General features: G+C 44.5%; 2 protein-coding genes across 2 annotated transcripts; one reads left to right on the plus strand and one right to left on the minus strand.

The window, feature by feature from the left end:
• Positions 1-6,526: 6,526 nt before the first annotated feature.
• Positions 6,527-11,220, plus strand: LOC147965748 (zinc finger BED domain-containing protein RICESLEEPER 2-like). Its single transcript, XM_087528371.1, has one exon. The coding sequence runs from the start codon at positions 7,724-7,726 to the stop codon at positions 9,329-9,331; it is 1,608 nt and encodes a 535-aa protein (XP_087384497.1). The 5' UTR covers positions 6,527-7,723; the 3' UTR covers positions 9,332-11,220.
• Positions 11,221-11,376: 156 nt separating this feature from the next.
• On the minus strand, positions 11,377-12,316 carry LOC125512353 (uncharacterized). The gene is made up of 2 exons (XM_048677444.2): positions 11,928-12,316; positions 11,377-11,825 (listed from the first exon to the last, which is right to left on the minus strand). Exons 1-2 carry the CDS (start codon positions 12,206-12,208, stop codon positions 11,654-11,656), a joined length of 453 nt encoding a protein of 150 aa, XP_048533401.1. The 5' UTR covers positions 12,209-12,316; the 3' UTR covers positions 11,377-11,653.
• Between the last annotated feature and the right edge of the window lie 9,949 nt (positions 12,317-22,265).

Here is a 22,265-nt window from a genome sequence, read left to right on the forward strand (position 1 = left end):
ATTTAGGATTATATATATTGGAGAGTAGGATTCTTTTTACTCCTCAGTCCCTTCGTCGCTCTGGTGAGGCATCCTGACGTAGAGTTTTGACTCTTCTCTTCTCAAATTTCACTAATTTTTTTAGGATCACGCGGGTATCTTGGAATCGTTCCGATGGTTTTGTGACGAGAACATTGTTCTTGGTGCCTCCTAACATTTAGGGGTTGTGGCAGTGTCCCGGGGAGTTGAGCTCCGAGGTGTTGTCATCACAATTTTATCGTTGCAATTCTGGAATACCTGAGTTTCGCCGACATCGAAAATCCCTTTTATGCAGTTGTTGGTGAGATAACCTCGATGCCACCCAGTACTGGGGCGGGGGTTCGGGAGTATTGCCATAACTTGTATAATGGATGCTTTTCGAAGGTTGAGGTAAATGATTTCCGAAGGTTTCTTGGTTATGTGTTGAAGGATGGATACAGGTGGATGTAGGATTTGCTAGCTTTGGGTGAGATATTATGCTTCCCCTGTATCCCCAACACCTGATTGCATAACCGAAAAGGTTCGGGAGTTTCATAGGTGGGAATTGATGTAGCTCTAGTATTTCTTCCGCGGATATTTGGTTTGTGATTGGGTAATCCTCACCAAGTATTTGTTCTTGTCTGTACCTTGTTGCTTTATTCATCTACCTCTATCTAAGTGGCTTCTCAATTTATGGAAGTGTGACCATTTCAATTGGAATTCATTCGTTCATTTTGTTCGGATGTTAAGACTATATGTTGCAATTTTCGATCCATTTGATTCAGCTTGAATATATGTCTGTCAAGATGCTAACGGATGTCACCCTCTTCGGGATGGCTCCTCCAACGCGTCAGAATCCTGAACCGCCGCCACCATCTCCACCTCTGGAGGCATGGCAAGCTGTGATGGCCGCTACCAATGCCAACACGCAGCTGATCATGCAAATTTTGCAAGAGCGCAACCAAGGGAATCAAGGCCATGGGCATTCGCTTCAGTACAACCTTTCATCCTCAAACCAGTGGCCAAGTCGAGCGAGTAAATCAAATTCTTGAAGATATGCTCAGGGCATGTGTCATCTATTCGGTATGAAGTGGGAAGATTGTCTTCCATATGCCGAGTTCTCCTACAACAACAGCTTCCAAGCGAGTTCGGGCAAGGCCCCATTCGAGATTCTCTATGGCAGGAAGTGCCGTACTCCTCTTAACTGGTCAGAGACTGGTGAACGCCAACTTCTTGGCAATGACTTGATCACAGAGGCTGAAGAAATGTGCAAAGTCATTCATGAAAATCTCAAAGCCGCGCTATCGCGCCAGAAGAGTTACTATGATAGCAAACATCATGACTTCGCTTTCGAGATCGGAGACCATGTCTACCTCCGAGTATCTCCAATGAAAGGTACTCGTCGCTTCGGTATCAAAGGGAAGCTTGCCCCTAGATACGTGGATCCTTTAAAGATCATTGGCAAAACATGCGATCTCTCCTATCAACTTAAGCTTCCATCCAACTTTGCAAACGTGCACGACGTGTTTCACGTGTCTCAACTCCGCAAGTGTTTCAAGACTCCTGACCGCACCATCAACTTTGAAGAGATTGATCTCCAAGAAGACCTGTCTTATCATGAGCACCCCGTTGCAATTCTTGAAGAAACTGAGCGCAAGACTCACAACAAGTCTATCAAATTCCTTAAAGTCAAGTGGTCACATCATTTCGACCATGAAGCCACCTGGGAACGCGAGGATCACCTCCATTCTGAGTACTCGGAGTTTCTCCAGTCCTAGATCTCGGGGCGAGATCCTTCCGTTGTGGTGGAGTGTTGTAACACCCCGTATGTACCTTGCCATATTTGTATTCCAACTCTTGCCATTTCCGGCACTAAGTTATGTTATTTCCTCGTTGTCGGGTTTTTGTCTTCGTGTTGCTTTGTCTTTGTCTTGCATCTCATATCATGTCATCATGTGCATCGCATTTGCATATGTGTTCGTCTCATGCATCCAAGCATTTTCCCCATTGTCCGTTTTGCATTCCGACGCTCCTATGTCCTCCGCTGTCCCTTTCTACCTCTTTCGTGTGCGGGTGTTAAACGTTTTCGGATTGGACCGAGACTTTCCAAGTGGCCTTGGTTTACTATCGGTAGACCGCCTGTCAAGTTTCGTGCCATTTGGACTTCGTTTGATACTCCAACGGTTAACCGAGGGACCGTAAAGGCCTCATGTGTGTTGCAGCCCAACACCCCTCCAAAGTGACCCAAAACCCACCTAAACCCTCTCCATCCTCTAGGTCGTTCAATCACGATCGCGTGGCCGAAAACCGTGCTCAATTTGGAGCCTCCTAGCTCCTCCTACCTATAAAAAGGGCCCTCTCTCCCGAAATCCGGACGAAACCCTAACCTCTCCATTCCCTAGCACCGCCGGACAAAATCTCGCCGGACGGACATGTCTGCCCCCGCCGCCGTCCACTCCTGAAGCACCACGTGTCCCCGCAGACGCCCCACTTCGCCGCCGACCGCGCGGGCCCGCCAGGCCCAGCGCCGTCCCTCCCCGCCGCCAACCGGGCCGAGCCCCGCGCGCCTCCTCGCCTCTCCTCCGTCGCGTCGCCGCCCGCCGGCGCCGCCCAGCTCACCGCGCCGCCCAGCTTGCCGCGCTGCCGCCCTGGTCCGCCCGCGCCGCCTCATCGCCGGTGGCCGCCACCCCGATCTGCCGCCTCATCGCCTCGCCGCGCCGCCGCAGAAGCTCGCCGGCGCCGCCCCGGCCTCGGATCTGGCGCCCCAACCTCACCGGCCCTCTTCTCCGATCCACGGTGAGCACCGACATCAACTCTGGTGAGCTCAAGTTCATCCTCGGAGTGCGTGCCCGATCTGGATCTGGATCTGGATCTGAGGGTTGACTTTTGCCCTAACCCTAGTTATTTTATGCATTATTCATCATGCCATATCTCATCATCTGTGGCTCCGTTTTGGCGTGTAGCATATCAAATTATTCGTCTCAACGAGTACTTCAGTTCATCCCATTGCACCATGTTCATTTGAATTCATCTTGATGCCCTAAATGCTGTTGCAAGAGTGCTAGTTTATATTAGTTTCAGATTCTTATGAGCAATTGGACTTTTGTCATTTCTTGCCATGATTGATGTGTGCCTCCTATGAATTTGAGCCCTACATGAGTTTTGAAGTATGCCATGCCATCCTTACAGGGGTGTATGCCATGTATTTTTGTGATCTTTGTGGTGACTAGAACAAGCATGCAAAGTAGCTCTCGTAATGTTGCTGATTTCAGGGACTTATAAATCTTCTAAGTCTTTGTCCTGTTAATATCTATATGCCATGTAATCATGTTGCTAGAGAGTGATCCATGCCTCTTTTGAGCATCATTAGTAAGGATGTTTTGTAGATATTGTGGTGCTCTATCCATCCATGTCTTTGTTTACAATTATGGAGCACCCTAGCTTGACTCAATCGAGCTCTACTTTTGCAATAAAATGTTCCTGGCAGAATGTTTACGTGTTAAGCATTGTTGCCGTGGTTGTTGTAGTTGATCCATGCATGCTATGATGTTGTTCTTGCCATGTTTAGCTTCTATGCCATGTCTACTTGCTGGGTGTATGCTTAGTTTGTCATGCAATGCATTGTGGTGAGTGCATTGAGCTCGTAATCATGCCTACTTAATATCTGTTTTGCCATGTTCCAGTTTTCTACTAAGTCTGAATCTGTTAACGATAATTGCTATGTTCACATGGTTGCCATTGTATTTTCTGATCCCTTTTGGCTTATGGACAGTAAGGGACTTTTGTTGTATGCTTTGAATAGCTTCATGACATGCCTTGCTTTGCCATGATATGTTCCTGTAGCATGTTGTTATCTTACTCTAAACATTTCTTCCTGATGTTAAATTCTTGACATGTTATTTTCACTAAGTCTGTAACCTGATATCTTTTGCACTTTTGCCATGCTTGTTTGAACCTTCTATTGAGTGAATTAGACGTAGCTCAGTGTTCATATGTTGTCAAGCATCTTGAGTGGATCCCTGCCATGTGTTTTTTGTTTATGTTAGAGTGCAGTTGCTTACTTTTCTTGATGCATTTAGATGGCCTCGTGCTATTAATCGCAGATCGATGGCATATTTGTTTTGCTTGCCATTTGCAAACCGTGCATCCGATTCCGGTGATCTTTATATCGATTTCGAACGAAATCAACTCCTCTTTCCAGTGGAACTCTTGGTTTTCCAAGTTGAGGCCAGGTTCAATCTTTCCTTTTCAAATCATGCATATGCACCGCATATCACGTCCCGCATATCATGCCATGTTTTGCATCATGTTGCTTGTGTTCTTGCTTTGGGTAGAGCCGGGAGACGAGTACATGATCGAGGAGCCCGTTGAGTACGTTTACGAGGATCAAGCTAACATCAACTCAGAGAACTTTGCAGGCAAGATGACCATACCCTCGAAATCACTTCTATCTTTGCTTGCTAGATGCTCGCTCTTTTGCTATGCCTATGCTACGATACCTACCACTTGCTTATCATGCCTCCCATATTGCCATGTCAAACCTCTAACCCACCTTGTCCTAGCAAACCGTTGTTTGGCTATGTTACCGCTTTGCTCAGCCCCGATTATAGCATTGTTAGTTGCAGGTGAAGATTGGAGTTTGTTCCTTGTTGGAACATGTTTATTGTTGGGATATCATTATTATATCCTGTCTATTTTAATGCACCTATATACTTGGTAAAGGGTGGAAGGCTCAGCCTTATGCCTGGTGTTTTGTTCCACTCTTGCCGCCCTAGTTTTCGTCATACCGGTGTTATGTTCCTTGATTTTGCGTTCCTTACACGGTTGGGTTATAATGGGAACCCCTTGACAGTTCGCCTTGAATAAAACTCCTCCAACAATGCCCAACCTTGGTTTTACCATTCGCCACCTAGCCTCTTTTTCCCTTGGGTTCTGCAGACTCAAGGGTCATCTTTATTTTAAACCCCCGGGCCAGTGCTCCTCTGAGTGCTGGTCCAAAGTAGAGCCCTTTGCAGCGCCCCCTCGGGGAAACTCGAGGTTTGGTTTTAGTTGTACGGAGCGCTCATCTGAGTGTGCCCTGAGAACGAGATATGTGCAACTCCTATCGGGATTTGTCGGCACATTCGGGTGGCTTTGCTGGTTTAGTTTTACCATTGTCGAGATGTCTTGTAACCGGGATTCCGAGTCTGATCGGATTGTCTTGGGAGAAGGAATATCCTTCATTGACTGTGAGAGCTTGTGATGGGCTAAGTTGGGACACCCCTGCAGTGATTTCAACTTTCAAAAGCCGTGCCCGCGGTTATGGGCAGATGGGAATTTGTTAATGTCCGGTTGTAGAAAACCTTAAACTTAACTTAATTAAAATGAATCAACAGAGTGTGTGGCCGTGATAGTCTCTTTTCGGCGGAGTCCGGAAAGAGAACACGGTGTTGAGTTATGCTTGAACGTAGGTTGTTCTAGGATCACTTCTTGATCATAGTTTATCGATCGTGCCTTTGCCTTCTCTTCTCGCCCTCATTTGCGTATGTTAGCCACCATATATGCTAGTGCTTGCTGCAGCTCCACCTCATACCTTTTACCCTTCCTATAAGCTTAAATAGTCTTTATCGCGAGGGTGTGAGATTGCCGAGTCCTCGTGACTCACAGGTTACTTCCAAAAACAGATGCAGGGACCGATGATACCGCTCCAGGTGATTCGACTGAGCTCAAGTGGGAGTTCGATGAGGACTCAAGACGATACTACATTTCCTTTCCATACGATCAGTAGTGGTGCCCAGTTGGGGCGATCGGGAACATTGTTGCTTTTGGGTTGTCTTTATTTTGGTTCCGTAGTCGGACCTTGATTGTATCTGGATGAATGTAATGATATTTATGCTATTGTGTGATGTGGCGAGTGTAAGCCAATTATGTACCTCTTTTCCTTATTTATTACATGGGTTGTGTGAAGATTACCCCACTTGCGACATTGCTTACAATGCGGTTATGCCTCTAAGTTGTGCTTCGACACGTGGGAGATATAGCCGCATCGTGGGCGTTATACTAGCATAGTTGACCAAGTCGTGCGAACTCTTACAGTGGTAGACTAGCAGATGTAGGGGATGTAGGTTTGTACTGTCTACCCGATCGTAAGGTGCTAGCACTTCTGAAAGGCTCTGTCTCGGTCATCCGTTTCTCAAACATCATGTAGTGCGAGAATCCCAACGGAGGAGATCGAGTCTTGTGGGGAGAAGTCCGCAAACCTCTACAGAGTGTATAAACTAATCATGGTTAGCCGTGTCCCCGGTTACGGACGTCTTGAGTATCTAGTGCTTGGATTATCATGTGAATCTCATCATGTTACTTTAATTAATAATGTTGGGTTTTAATGATGATACCTAATTGGGATTGAGAGGATGTCTATCTTCTCAGTGTTTAACAACCACCATGATAGTTAAATAAAATTTATTCCTTTGTAGTAGGGAAAGTTGGCTTTACGCAAAACTGTAACCATAGAGCTTTTCCACCAGCCAAATATGCATGTAGTATAGCTTTATTCCTTCATTATTATCTATGTGTTACTTTGCCAGCATATTCCATGTGCTGACCCGTTTTCGGGCTGCAACGTTCATGTGCAGACTTTTCAGACGACGAGTAAGGTGCCTTTAGGTCGTGGTTCTATACTCAGTGATGCCGTTGGAGTTGATGGACTCACTTATCTTCCAAGCCTTCCATTGTTATCGTTATTAGATGGCCTTAAGCCATATTTATTGTAATAAGTTCTCTTTTGAGACATTCGATGTAATAAGTGTGTGATTGCTCCTTTGTTATAAATCCTTCAAGTACTGTGCGTGTCAGCATTACTGATACAGGGATGACACTAAAGCACAGACATCAGGCTGTTTGAGGTCTGGTCGCTACACCTCGCAGCAAGCGTACAAGATTTGACGAAACACAACTCCAGCCACCGCAAGTTCCAGAACCATGATTTCCAATCAAGGCACCATAACGGAGGGGTTCATCATCCTGACTAGTGCCTCTCTGACGATATTAAACCTTGTTAAACCTTAGAATGGTATAAGAATTTTCCCTTGTACACGGCAGCTTTTTGCCAACCGTAGGTTATAAGGTGAGGATCACCCAGACCCATTTCCTGCAGGAGAAACCACAAATTGTTGACCACCATGAGATATCGATAGTTGTTTAGTTTTGGCGCCAGACCCATCAGCTACGAAGACCTAGTCGCGGAATAACCTTACCAAGATGAAAGGATAGAAGAATTGTGGTAAAGGTTATGCCACTAACCAATAGGGACGTCGTGCAAGAACTAATGAAGCAAGTCAGCCAGCCGATGGACATGAAGCAAGTCCTCCGCCATAGCCACCGGCACCGCCAGGACCAAAGGTTACTACTGCTCCAAAATTAAGGTCAAAAGCATGGAAAAACTTCAATAGGATTTAACAACCTAATCCTGATGAAGTAGTGGCAGAGTGCAATATTTGTCATACTATACTTAGAGCGCCCTCGAAGAATGGAACATCTAGTTTGTTAAGGCATACTACTCAAGTGCATCCACATAATACAAATGAAGTGAATAACTATTTTCTGAAAACTGAAAAGAATGCGGATGGCTCACATTCAGTTAGGAACACAAAGTTGGACATGGAAACTATTAGAGCTGCAATCTCTATGTTCCTAGTTGGGGGTTCACATGCATTTAGTGTGATAGAAGAAGTGGGGTTCAAAAAAAATGATTGGTGCTGCTTGTCCTCAGTTTAAGATTGTTAGTCGGTACACAATTAGAAGGGATATCATGGCAATGTTTGAAAGAGAGAGGACTGAATTGAGAGAAATTATCAGCAACAGCCCTGGTAGAGTTAGCTTCACCACGGACAATTGGAAATCAGATGTGACAAAGTTTAGTTATATTTGTATTACTTGTCATTATGTTGATGATGCTTGGAGACTGAACAAAAGGATAATATGGTTTAAAAAGTTGAATCCACCTTATGATGGGGCTACAATTGCTGATGAAGTCCATTTATGTTTTCGTGAGTGGAAGGTTGACACCAAAATAATGTGCATGACTCTTGATAATGCTGCATACAATGATTCAATGATCAACACTTTGAGAACTACATTGCTGCCTAAAGGTGTGTTACCATTGTTTGGAACCTTCTTTCAAGTCCGATGTTGTGCACACATTTTAAATCTGATTGTCCAAGCTGGTATGAAACTTATTGATAAATCTGCTGACAAGATTAGAGAGGGCATTCAATATATCAAAATTTCTAGCAATCGTATTCACAAGTTCTATGAAACTGCCAAGAACATTTACCATTTGAAAGAAGATAAAAGGCTGAGAGTAGATATGCCTCCAATTTATAAAGTGACATGCACATTATCCGGGTCAAAGTATCCTACCTCCAATTTGTATTTCCAGTGTGTGTTCTTGGTTCAATCATGTGTCTTGAAGGCATCTAGTGAAGGACATGAGTTCATGTCTCCAATGCTAGCTCCAATGAAAGAGAAGTTTGATAAGTATTGGGCTGATTATAATGTCTTCTTGTCTTGTGCTGCTGTCCTTGATCCCCGTTGCAAGCTTGGTTTTGTTAAATACTGTTATGGAAAACTTTATGCCCCCGACGAGGCAGAACGTCGGATGCATGAAGTTAAGAAAACTTTGGAGAATTTGTTTGTTGAATATAATGGTGCTGCTGTTAGTCAAACATTATCAGATGGTGCTACAAACAGTAGGGGAAGTAGGGGAGATGGTTCTGATATGTTTGATGACTATGAGAGTTACATTCAATCTCAACGGACAAATGTAGAGAGGTCTCAATTGGATATTTACTTGGAAGAAACTCCTAGAAAATTGACTGATGAGTTGGATGTCTTGGAATTTTGGAGCAAATCATCTATGCGATACCCTGAGCTTGCATCAATGGCTCGGGATATTCTTGCTGTCCCCATTTCTAGTGTTGCTTCGGAGCAAGCATTTATCATGAGTCATAACGTTATAACACCTAACCGAGCTTCACTTAAGCCTAAGACCATCGAGGCTTTAATGTGTCTCCAAGATTGGTATCGTTGGAAGATGTCTCAGAATGAAGGTACAATCAACTGCCTATTGTTGTTTCATATTAACATCACCATTGCACACATTACCATTGATTCTTGTATTGTTTGTTTTGTAGAAATGAGCACTACAAGAGGTGGACCTTCAAGTTCTCATGCAGATGAGTTATCTTCAGATTCGGTTTGTATCCATTCATGTCATTTCTATCTAACTTACTATCTTGTCTTGTTTACCATATATCAGTTATGCACTCATTTACTACCTTGTCTTGTTTGTTGATATCAAACTTGCTTTCGTGCTTCATGCCATTCCTATTTTTCTTATTTTCAACTTGTGCTTTCATCCAGGAAAATGATGAAGTTTAGATAGCTTGATGGAACAAGGAAGAGATGGATTCAAAGGAGTCATCAGCTTGTGGCTTTGAACTTGCTATTTGATATCTTTATTATGTAATGGTTGTTATGTAATCGACTTGTTGAACTATGTGTGGACTTATTGAACTATATTGTGGACTTACCGAACCATGTTGCGGACTTGTCAAACTATGTTGCTTGTGTCTTTGGACTTGAGAAATATGCTGCTGTTATGTAATAATGTAATGAATAGATTACATGTATATGTATATGCTGCTGTTTTGTGAAATGCAGCTGTTTTGTGAAATATGTATATGCTGCTGTTTTGTGAAATATGATGTTGTTACTTAAAGATCACATGTATATACCATGCTATTGTTTATAATGCTGTTGTTTGCTGAAATATGCTGTTTCTGTAACTTGTTGTACATAAGGATCATGAGTTTTCGGGCTTCGGGCCGGGCTATGGGCTTCGGGCTTTTCAGCCGGGCCGGGCTCGGGCTTGTAAACATGAATTTTTGTCGGGCTTTTTTCAGGCTCGGGCTTTACATTTTAGCACCAGGCTTTCTGGAGCCCGGCCCGAGAGATGCCCGGGTTTAGTTTGCAAGATTGCCTCCTTCACTTCCGGATGAGGATAAGATCTTTCTCTTGCACCTTAGGAAGCTAAGAAAGAAAATGATTTCCAACCCCTTATTGATAAAATGGGGTCTAAGCTAGGAGGTTGGAAAAGTAGAAAAATCACCCATGCTGACAGAATTACTCTTGCATAATATGTTCTTGTTGCCATCGACATCTTCCATATGTTCGTCCTCTTCCTACCCAACTCATTGACGGGGACATGGTTTGTCACCCCAAGGAGCTTGACGGTCTTAGTATCCTCGGTCTTGCTAGATTTGGGAGCGTGTTGTGCCTCTATTAGCGGGGTTTCCTTGGACCACTCCGGACAGGTCATGGGTCCTAATGATATGGATCTATTCATAACAGTCACCACCGTCACTATTGGGGATAGTATGAAAGATATAACACTACCAATTTTTCACTTGTGAGGCTTAAGCATGGGTCAAGGTGCTGCTTAATGACCACTGGATACGCTCCATTGGAGTTGTCAATTCTACTCAGCACAAAGCTCGAAAATGTTCAATGCGAGCCACAACTAATTAATGACTCCATCGTGTGGCCTGCATTAACACGTACCAACTTCAGTTTGTTGGCGCCATGATGCCTTTCATGGTTAGAAAATTTTGTAAGAGCACTGCTACATGGACGACATTCATCAGACGATACATGCACAGCATGTCTATCACACCATTCATAGGCAAGTGTGAAACAACAACTAACGGCTGGATTAGCCATCGTTCCAGTGTCGTTCAGCGATGTATCCTCCGTGAAGTACTTCCAATTTTGGAACTACAAAGTTGGCCCCAAATGCAATAATTTCATGTGGCTTCTTCTTCACCAGAAGGCTGTTACGGCAGATCGGCTTGCCATCCGTAGATAGACTCACGACAAGATTTGCAAGCCTTTCCTGACCGGTTACGAGACAGATAAGCATCTGGCGCGCGTGAATGTTTTTCTGTTTTGGCCTGTGGTGTATTGTTTCAACTTGGCTCTCTATCCCTATAGGACGACACATACATTTGTACTTCTTTAATGATTGGTGGGACATGAAAATTATTGTTTGGAATGCTATTTCTTTCAAACGGTTACATTTGTGTTTTGGAATATTTGGAAAGAAATGAATATGCGGATCTTCAACAACTCGTCACAAGCTCAAAGAAGACCTTGAGCAAGTTTGGCTAGCATTTTTGCTGGAGATGTAGCCCTTTGTGTAATTTTTATTTTCTTTCCGCCATTTCTCATGTAGATAATTCATTTAGTACCTTTTTTTCTTTTCTCTGTCCTAATGAAATGGGTAGATCGCCTGGTTTTCTCGTAAAAAAGCAAAACAATATAGATACAATAGACACAGGGTAGAAGAAAATGGCTCATAGGTTCTTCAAGTGGCCGTGATCTGAATCAGGAAGCAAACAAAAAGAGGAGCAATTTTCCCTAGAAATTACAAACAAGTGGGAATATGGGCCCGTGATTCAAAAATGTGTATAGTAGTACGCGGTAGTACCATTCCCGACGTGTAACTAGGATATATGCTCTTCCTCTGTCCGTACGTACGTAGGAGCTCACGCTCTTCTACAGGCACGCATGCATGCTGAAACCGTGCAACGGCAAAGGCCTGATTGATGGTGGAGCCCTACTGTGGCTGCGGCCGCCGCACCTGGGGCGCGCTCTCTCTCTCCGCCGCCGCTGCCGCGGCCGCCTGCGCCTGCGCCTTGGGGGAGTTTTGCTTCTTCCTCCGGTGTCTCGCCTTCTCCGTCTCGATTTGCTTCCTCCTACACTCCTCGCTGCAGAATGGCGTGTCCCCTCTGAACGACCAAACGCATGGCGTGGGTGCACAATGTCAATAACATTTCTCTTTGCAAGCAAGGCGTACGTAGGCTCTGTCATGACGTGCGAGCGTGGTTGACCTGTACATGAAGATGTCGCCGGTGAGGCCTTTGTGGCAGCGGGAGCACTCGTTCAGGAAGTGGTGCGCCTCCCCCAGCTCCTCGTCGGGGACGACAAAGGTCACGGACGAGGGGTTGGCGGTGGGCCTAGCCACCGCGGCTCCCTTCTCCGCCTTCACGCTGGCTCCCTCGCCGTCGCCGGCGGAGGGGTTCGGCCGGAGGGCCTGCGCGCTGCCGTCGGAAAAGACCGCCGCGAAGTCGGGGTTGCCGAACGCGTGGAAGTAGGATGCGTTGAACTCCATCGGCCCCGTCAGCTGGCACGCAACCTGCCGCCGGGTCGGGAGCCGAGGAAGGAGGCGAAGGAAACCTAGAAGACGCGCTCGAGAGAGACAAGAAGCCAAGGGAGGCCGATTAATAGGCAAAGAGCTAACGGTTTTAACCGATTTAGCTTTAGCTATGTTCTGTTTCTAGGAGTAGGAGAACCACTCGATACACGCAGGTGGCCTTGATCTGGCCATGGAGAGCCAAAAAGGTAAAGTTGTGTCCTGGCATATGGATCGTCTAGTATCTGCAATTACCACGCACGTGTTTGTGTTCCTCACATGAACCTAAATATAGATACTAGTTTGCTGTTTATACAGCATGACACCCTGGATTTCCAGGAGATGCGCGAGTTATTTAAGCTCTTTTGCCGTGTTATCTGAGGTTGGTAGTAATGGATGAAAATGGCATGTGGCTTCTTTAAGCTAGTTATCTCATACTGTATAGACTAGAACTTGAAGGTGCGCTTTGCCGCGCTTCGTTCATATGGAAGAACCAACGATGAAAATAGGCCTTGTACGGCCTTAGGGTTTTTGGTGCCTTGGGATGTGCTTCTATCCTTTGGCCGTCACCCCTTAATCCTATATAAGTAGATCAATATCGTAGCGTTTTCTTTGGGCTTTGTTAGGATTAAAGTTTGTCATAACTGTAAATACGTACTTCATTTGTGTCCAAAGACCAGACCAAGACATTCACAGAACCCTAAACTTTCATCAATAATGCTTTCATCTTAAATTGCAATATCCAGATTGCAATCTTAGTTCTTGCTTATTCTTCGTTTGCGTGCAAGAATTAGACCTTCATGGCTAGGTTGATCGTGCTTCGGCGTGGTCAATAACCTTTTGAAGTTGCTTTACTGATTGCTAAGGTGCGACGTCTTCGCACGTTTTTAGTCGGATCGCCAAAATCTACTTCACCCAAAATGATAGTTAAGCCCCTGAACAAAAGAGGTATTGATCGAAAGGCCGAGAAACATCGTTCCGGTCTATATAAAGAGAGGAAAGCCTAACTTTTGAGGCAACTATCCATTATCACGAATCTGCCTCTCCCTTGGCAGTCATCAAGGGGGGAGAGACTCCTCCATAGATACCAGCACCATCTCCAAGGAAGAGAGGGGGGGGGGGGGCAAAGGGCCGCCGCCTGCCGTGGCCGCCGTCCCTGCCCCCTTCACCTCGGGGCTGCACCTCTCCATCAACAACTCTCTCTCTCTCTCATGGTGAGGGGTGAGTAGTCCTCCTTCAGGGCTGATGGTATGTACTAGTGGCTATGTGTTCTTGAATGGGCTGATGAGTAGCTATGTGCTCTCTCTCTCTCTCTCTCTATCCCATGTTCTTCAAAGTTTCCGATCTTGATTGTATCTTGACTTTATTAATGGAGTTGGATCTTATGATGTTTCCCCCTCTATTCTTTTTGTGGTAAATTGAGTCTTGTTCATCTATGTGTTTCTTTAATTGGATTGAATCTTTTGGATTTGAGATTACAAGATGCATGTCTAGTATAACTTGCGGATACCTGTGATGACATGAGGGTATTCTATGTATAAAATGTTGAACGATAGCTATCATATTGTGTTGTCGTGGTATAATTTCCGGGACTATCCGTGAGACATTGTGCTGGTTCAATATATTAAGATTGGAAAGACGACTTTGAGGTGGTTTGCTGTTAGCGCACCTACATGATCTCATCCTACTTTCTCCGACAAAACAGGGAACTTCGGAGTGATTCTTTACCACTTTTGAGGGCGTATCATATTGTTCAATTATGTTAATGATGTTGAGAGTTGGCACTAGTGAAAGTGTGAATCCTAGGCCTTATTTGCAAGCATTGAAACACCATTTTTCATTCACTTTTGTTACTTGTTACCTTGCTGCCCATATTTATTCAGATTATAAAAAGCTACTTCTACCATCCGTATTACACATCTATCACCATCTCTTCACCAAACTAGTGCACCTATACATCTAGCAATTTGTATAAGGTGTGTTGGAAACACAATATACCACTTGTATTTGATTGAAGGATTGTTTGCGAGGGATCACTTTAATCCTACACCTCATGTGGATTGATAAACGTTATGTCATCCACTTGAGGGAAATTTGTTGTTGTCCTACAAAACTCTGCACTTAGAGGCCCAACAAAGTCTACAAAAGTAGAAGTTGTGTAGTAGACATCAAGCTATTTCTGGCACCGTTGCCGGGGATGTGAGTGCTTGAAGGTATCTTCTTTAGATCTTGCTATTGAATCTTTTAGAATTTTGTTCACTAGTTGGCTTATGAAAGAAGACTAAGGAGAAAATGAAGATGAGTGAACTTGGTTATCTTTATAAAGTTTATCTTGAAAACATTGGATTAAACATGGTCTTGATGTATTCAAGGAAGAATTTAAAAATGTGATTGATGTGAGTTCCTTGAATGTTAATCATGATTGAAATGTTGTCAGTACATATTCTATGAATATGAGTTATGCTAATGATATGCAAAGCTATAAGCTTAGGGATGACGTGTTTGATGAATATGAAATTTCTAGTCCTTCTACACTGGAGGAGAAAATTAATTATGATGAGAATGTGTCTTCTATTTATGATGATTACAATGATGAAAAAGAATTTGAAAAGGCCATGACTTTTGATAGTGTTGATTCCACTACTTTGGAGAGTGTTAAGTCTAATTTTAATATTGATCAAAGTGGATTTGAAGAGGTCATGACTTTAGATAGTGGTTATTCCACTACTTTGGAGGATGTCTCAATTGATTATTATGAGAACAAAGTTGCTATCCATGATGATTATTGTGATGGCACATATGCTATAAACAATAATGATCCTAAAACTTATATTTTGATGTTCAATTCGGTTATGACAATCAAGTATCACATGCTAGTTATTTTGTTGAATTTTCTCCCACTACTCATGAGAAGCAAAAATGCTACACTTACATATGAGTTCTACATAACCTTACGCACCTTCCTTCTCCATTGATCAAAACTCCGCCCCCTGATTTTTAGGGTGGGCCCGCGCGCCCCTAATGACTAATGATAGTCCTCCAAATCAGCCCATGCATAACATTACGCAAATAAATCATGTAGATGTAGCATTGCTCTATGAGAAGAAACTTGCTTATTTGGGGAGTAATAATAACTTTATGCATATTGATCATGAAAAGAATGATTTATGTGATAGTCATATTGCTGATTTTGTTCATGATGCCACTAAAAATTATTATGATATAGGAAGACATGCTTACACATATCTCAATAATATCAATTTCCTCTCTTTATGTTGAAAGTTTTGAAATTGCACTTGATTTGCCTTCCTACGCTAGTTACTTTGTGCTTCAATGAATTGTTACTCCGCGAGAGGGGATGCATGGCGTACAACAAGATGGGATGCATGGGATTCATGCAAGCTCCTTTATAACTGATGGGGGAGCTCCTTTATAACCGACAGTGGGAGAATGAGCTCGAAGGAGGGGGGTGTCCGACCAACTATAAACAATCAGGACATGAGCACCGGTGAAGGTTGAATACGGGCAGCCGGGGTAGGCTTCTTGGGGGTGTGCCGACATAAATGGTGGTAGACAAGAGGGCGGTGAGACAGTATGAATGCATAGAGGGTTCTAGAGTCGACCGGAGAGGGTTTTAGGGTGGAACCTGGGTGTCGGAGTCTGACATGGAGGACTCCTGAACTCACCCAAAGCTCTCCTAAATTGGGACCGGTTTGTGGGATTTCGAACGTCCGGATCGGTTCAAATGGATTTGGTGAGCCATATTGGATGGCTAAAAGTGTCCCGACCGCCCGGTCCGAACATTTTTGGGCATTTAGGTGATCCATGTTGGAGATGCCCTTGGCGTTCCCCAAGATTCTCTTCCGAGGAAGAAGTTGAAGGAAATATGCTCTAAAGGCAATAATAAAGTTGTTATTTATATTTCCTTATATCATGATAAATGTTTATTATTCATTCTAGAATTGTATTAACCAGAAACTTAGTACATGTGTGCATACATAGACAAACAGTATGTCCCTAGTGTGCCTCTACTAGACTATCTCGTTAATCAAAGATGGTTAAGTTTACTGACCATAGACATGTGTTGTCATTTGATGAACGGGATCACATCATTAGAGAATGATGTGATGGACAAGACCCATCCGTTAGCTTAGCATAATGATCGTTTAGTTTTATTGCTATTGCTTTCTTCATAACTTATACATGTTCCTCTGACTATGAGATTATGCAACTCCTGAATACCGGAGGAACACCTTATGTGCTATCAAACGTCACAAGTAACTGGGTGATTATAAAGATGCTCTACAGGTGTCTCTGGTGGTGTTTTTTGAGTTGGCATAGATCGAGATTAGGATTTGTCACTCCGTGTATCGGGGAGGTATCTCTGGGACCTCTCGGTAATGCTCATCACTATAAGCCTTGCAAGAAATGTGACTAATTAGTTAGTTACGGGATGATGCATTACGAAACGAGTAAAGGGACTTGCCAGTAATGAGATTGAACTAGTATGATGATACCGACGGTCTAATCTTGGGCAAGTAACATACCGATGACAAAGGGAATAACGTATGTTGTTATGCGGTTTGGCCGATAAAGATCTTCGTAGAATATGTAGGAGCCAATATGAGCATCTAGGTTCCGCTATTGGTTATTGACTGATGTGTCTCGGTCATGTCTACATAGTTCTCGAACCTGTAGGGTCCGCACGCTTAATGTTCGATGACGATTTGTATTATGAGTTGTGTGATTTGATGACCGAAGTTTGTTCGGAGTCCCGGATGAGATCATGGACATGACAAGGAGTCTAGAAATGGTCGAGAGGTAAAGATTTCATATATTTGAAGGTTGCATTCGGACATCGGCATGGTTCCGAGTGGTTTGGGCATTTTTCCGGAGTACTGGGAGGTTACCGAACCCCCGGGAGAAGTATTGGGCCTATTGGGCCTTACTGGAGGAGAGAAGAAAGGCCACGTGAGAGGGGTGACGGTGTCCTGGACTAGGGGGTACTCACCACGTCGTCTCCTGGTCAGTTAGATTGGGCTGAGGACCCCCATGGCCGTATACTCATGGGCTAGTCCGGACAGCTGCCACATACAAGGAAGATTCCACAAGACTTGGTGGTCAAGACAAGGACTCCTCCCCCACCGGCATATTCGGCTAGGACTCTTGTTATCCTAGGCCTCTGGTGCATTATATAAACCAGGGCTAGGCTAGTCGATAGATATACAAAAACAATCATAATCATAGGCTAGCTTCTAGGGTTTAGCCTTTACGATCTCGTGGTAGATCAACTCTTGTAATACTAGATCAATCAAGCAGGAAGTAGGGTATTACCTCCATCGAGAGGGCCCGAACCTGGGTAAACATCGTGTCCCTTGTCTCCTGTTACCATCGACCTTAGACGCACAGTTCGGGACCCCCTACCCGAGATCCGCCGGTTTTGACACCGACAATGGTGCTTTCATTGAGAGTTTCATTGTGTAATTGGCAAAATGATTAATGTCTCGTCTGCAGATTAACTGCGACATTGACATCTTCGTCACCGGCTCGACTGGTCACCCTGGCTTGACCGAGGACTATGCCCTGCCTCCGATCGTCATGTTCGGACCAGGGCCTTCATCAACACTAACTCCGATCTCTATCAAGATCATGGAGGAATCGTCCATGGAGCTCGGGGGCTCAACGTCAACATTGCCCTCGGGCGACCGTGCTGTTTTTCTAGACAGCGAACGCGTATCCACCGCCACCGCCTCCTCGAGTGTCGTTTTAATGATCGCTTTAGTGGAATTATGCGGAATAGAGTCTACAACAACCCTGGAAAATTTCGTCGCATTCCGATGGAGGAATCTCTGACAATCTACGATATATCGGAGCCCTGTCAAATCCAGACGGGAATCTGGACGAGTTTAGGTCGTGGTCTCCAGAGCCCAGCTCGGAAGTCCTTTGGAAGATCCAACCATTCATCTGCTGCAGAATTACCGTATCTACCACCCCTCAAAATTTCAGCTCGATCCGATCGTCCAAACTCCGGGAACCTTCCGATTAGTGCATCACTTTTCAGATCTGTTTCCTGCGCGAATACGGATCCGACCCGAATTCATGTTTCTTTATAACGTGATATTTGACAACCTTTTAAAAAGGAATTTTCTTCTAAGGTATTATGCGTTGTTTTTAACACGCGCCCATAAAATTTTAATCCTCCTCTGAGGTAATCTTCGCCATCACGCTGGTGTCAAAGCAGTCCGGCAATATAGCTCCACGACTGCCAACCTGCGCTAGACATGTCGTCGCTTTTTATGCCGAGCTCAACTTCTTCGGATCCTAACTCAGCGAGCCGAATAAGAGTTAGGAATCGCCAAGGATAAATCATCACCAACATCGCCACCCCATGGATTACACGGAGCAGGCACACCGGCATCGCCGCATGGTCACTTCATCAAACCAGCATTGGCCGCGTCACAAGTTACGACCTGGGTCGGCATGGCCGCACTGTTGCTTCTTCAAGCCAATGTCCATCACGCCAAACTACTTCAACACCTCGGCTGACATGGCAGCTACAACAACTCCTCACCGGCCTACTCCGTCACCTTGGCTAGACCGGGGACTTGACTATTTCTTCATCAACATACTCCGGTGACTTCGGCGTCACCAACCGACCAACTTCGTCACGTTAGCTGGACCGAGGGCTTCGCAAGCCAACCTTTGCCAGCATCACCAGGCCATTGCTTTATCGCCCATTAGACAATGGGTGTGCGGATCGATTCCCGATTTTGGGAGTCTCTTTTCTTCGGAATGCTACAAGAAATAAACCAGGTGCTATTAATCATAACAATTTTTGCTTGTTGGGTTTATTTTTCTTAAGGAATTATTACTCTGGTTTGTTCCATCATCTGTACACATGTCTATCAAATGACGGCCACATTAATAACGGTCGCGTGGTGGTTCGGTCAGTTTCCGTACATAGTTCGGCGAACGCCGCATCCGGAGCCCGGACCGCCCTGCAAATTCAGGCTTTGTCACGCCTTCACTGCGTCACGCTGACGCCCTGCATCTACATTGGCTTTGACGCCATGCCACATTTCTTTAAATAAATTATTTTTGCGTAAAGCAATTATGCAAGGATTATATATATATATTATTATTATTATTTCCTGAACCGCACTGTTTTATGTGTGCAGGTAATCGATTTTGACTGCGTTAGGTGGTCACTACTCCGGAGTGCTGAACTCCTTGCTCGGACACCTCAGGCCTGGGGGATCGGACCTCGGCCATGCCGAGGACGGCGAACCTTGTAGGATCTTTCACAGATCAATGGGCGTCTTCGTCCCGCCACAAGCTTGAATCGCGTCATCAACACCGAGCACATTAACCAGCTAAGTTGCTTTCATGCTCAAAAACTTTCAGTTTTAAATTTTGTTCGGTTCAACCAAGCATTATACTTTTCGGCACAAAGTTGTTTGTGACAAAGTTCCTTGTCAAAACTTTGTTTGTGATGCGCATATTCAAATACCCCGTTTATTTGGGGCTCCCTTGATGGAGCTTTTCCTCTTGCATATGATTATACTTGTACGGCTTCGTTCCTTGTTCGTGTATTACGCCACAATATGCACCATATTGACCTAAGCGATTTGCAAGCTGGGTTGCCTCGCTCCTGTGTTTACCCCTACGTTCCCGATTGTTCGGCTAGGGAGTAAAGGGAGCACCTCTGCAATTGTCATGATCGGGTCATCCGAGCCGGACCTCAGACTGGATGAAGCCGAAAGCTAGCTCTCTTACTGTTTTAAATAATGGTCAGCACACAACGGAACTCATAAGTACAAAAAATCTATTGCACAAGTCTCATAGTAATAATGAGCAACCGAAGAAAGGTATCGGTGGGGGTACTATTTTCTTCGAAGATGCTTCTTACACTTTGTTAGTAATATAGCATAAGTTCCCTGAGCACGTTTTGTCTGTTACAGCCTTATGGCCTGATTGCTTGGTTATCGGAAACACCGTCGATATTCTCGACAGGGGGAGTACATAACACTTTTCGGTCCTTGGCCGAAGAGGGAGAAGCCGACGGTCGGTTAAGACGCGTATAAAGTTCGGGTGAACACATATATGATATAAGTACTTCGGTACATACAATCATTATACATAAAATTCTTTTACCCAAGTCACTTGTGGGCTCTTAAAATTTGTATATGAGCTGTAAATGTGTTTTCTTGGTCGTTGTCAAAACACGACAGAAGCACATTTTTTTCTCTTCCAATTTTTGGATTGGCATCGAACACTTGATCTTGTTCGGACGTCATGTTTTTACTGACGTTTTTTGGTTTTCCAAGCTTTTGGCACTTTTAAACTATTTGTGTGTTTTCAGCACAGGTCTCGCAGTGCAACGCCGGACACCTTTAGAGATTCGGCAAAAACATTCTCGGATCTTGCTATATATGCATTGGTTTCAAATTGTGTCCCACTATCGGGTCAATAGTTGGGTTGCCCGGCTCCTGTGCTTGACTCCTATGTTCCGCTTTGTTCGGCTAGGTGTGCAACGGGAGAACCACTGCGATTGTGCTTCCAGCTCGCATGGTTAAGCACCTCAGTGGAGAAAGCTGAAAATTGACTGCCACAATAAGCGCAAACTGGTCAGCGATCCGATGACCGTGTTAAATGATGGGTCGTTCATAACATTGGCCGAAGTGTTTACGGCTTGACCTCAGCTGTCGCCGAACATTAACCGTGGGCTCGTAGCTAGCTTCCCCAGTTTAAAGCTCCTATGACTAAGTGAAAGTTATAAAGCCAAGATATCTGATTGCCTCATTTCCGCTAACACAACCGCCTGCGGTCACCGAGACGTCGGCTAAAGGGTTGTCTGGTTATTGCAGAAACACCCTGCGTAGTATCTACAAAGGGGTAGAAGCCGATGATGGTCCACTCTCAACTGATAAACGGTCGCAATGGAGTCAAAATAAGTATCTATCATCAACATTTGTATTCATTATACAAGCGTTGCCTTCCGTACTTATCGTTATATAAAGCCATAAATATGCATCAATTTGACTTTAGATTTTGGCCAAGCTGGCTTGCCTGGCTCCTGTGCTTACCCTTACGTTCTTGATTGTTTGGCTAGGCGGTAAAGGGAGCATCTCTGTGATTGTTACTACCGGGTCATCCGAGTTAGTACCTCAGACTGGGTGAAGCCGAAATCTAGCAATCTTAAAGGATCACATTGGTCGGCAATGATGGAAGTAAATTTTTTGGTTCATTAATACCATAGAGTTCGGGAACTTTCCTTGAACTAAATCCTCAATATTTTCCTCCCACATTGATCGGAGCTGAGGTTTCATGATCATGCTTAGCATGACAACCCAAAGAAGGGAACCGATAGTGGGACTATGTTCTTTGGAAGATGTTTCTTACGTTAAAAAGTAATATAACATATCTCTCTGCGTACCTTTGTTTATAAAACCGTATGGCCGGATTGCCTTGTTTGCCGTAAATCTTTGACCTCGTAAAGGCTTTATAAAGTAGGACAAACACTCCTCGGCTGCTGGCCAAGGAGGTGGAAGCCGATGGTCGGTCAACAAAGTTTTTACAATGCAGATTCAAGCATCAATGATGTAAAGTACTTGGATACATAGAATCATTACACATAATTTGTGATTTTATTACGGATATCGATCCTTAATTCAGCCACCCGTGCCCACATTAAGTCTCGGGGGCTACTGGGCTTCGTGCTTATCATTTACAAATATTAAAGGGGTACATCGATCCCCTGATCTGGTGTTGCCACCCGAGCAGTGGCTCGGGGGCTACTGCATTAACAATCCAATGCAGAAAATTTAAAGTGCAATATAGTTTTCGAGGAGATTATTATCCTCAAGTTGGTCGGCCACACCCAACCTGAGTCTCGGAAGCAGCCCAGGGCCAAGGTGGTGCATCACCTCGGAAGCAGTCCGGCATAAAGCTCGGGCACCAGTGGCTGGCTCCATAGCGGGCATTTCCGACATTAAGCTCGGCTAAGCTCCTTCAAACTTTTTTGAGCCAAGGTGAT

The sequence above is a fragment of the Triticum urartu genome, chromosome 6A, assembly GCF_056163025.1.
Source record: "Triticum urartu cultivar PI428250 chromosome 6A, HENAU_Tu73, whole genome shotgun sequence".
NCBI classification, from domain to species: Eukaryota; Viridiplantae; Streptophyta; class Magnoliopsida; order Poales; family Poaceae; genus Triticum; species Triticum urartu.

What these genes read in the sequence shown, in the direction of transcription:
- LOC147965748 (XM_087528371.1), top strand. Translation starts at nt 7,724, where the DNA reads ATGATTGGTGCTGCTTGTCCTCAGTTTAAGATTGTTAGTCGGTACACA.
- LOC125512353 (XM_048677444.2), bottom strand. Translation starts at nt 12,208, where the DNA reads ATGGAGTTCAACGCATCCTACTTCCACGCGTTCGGCAACCCCGACTTC. An exon ending in GGCGACATCTTCATGTACAG is followed by an intron (nt 11,826 to 11,927) that starts GTCAACCACGCT and finishes TTGGTCGTTCAG; the next exon opens with AGGGGACACGCCATTCTGCA.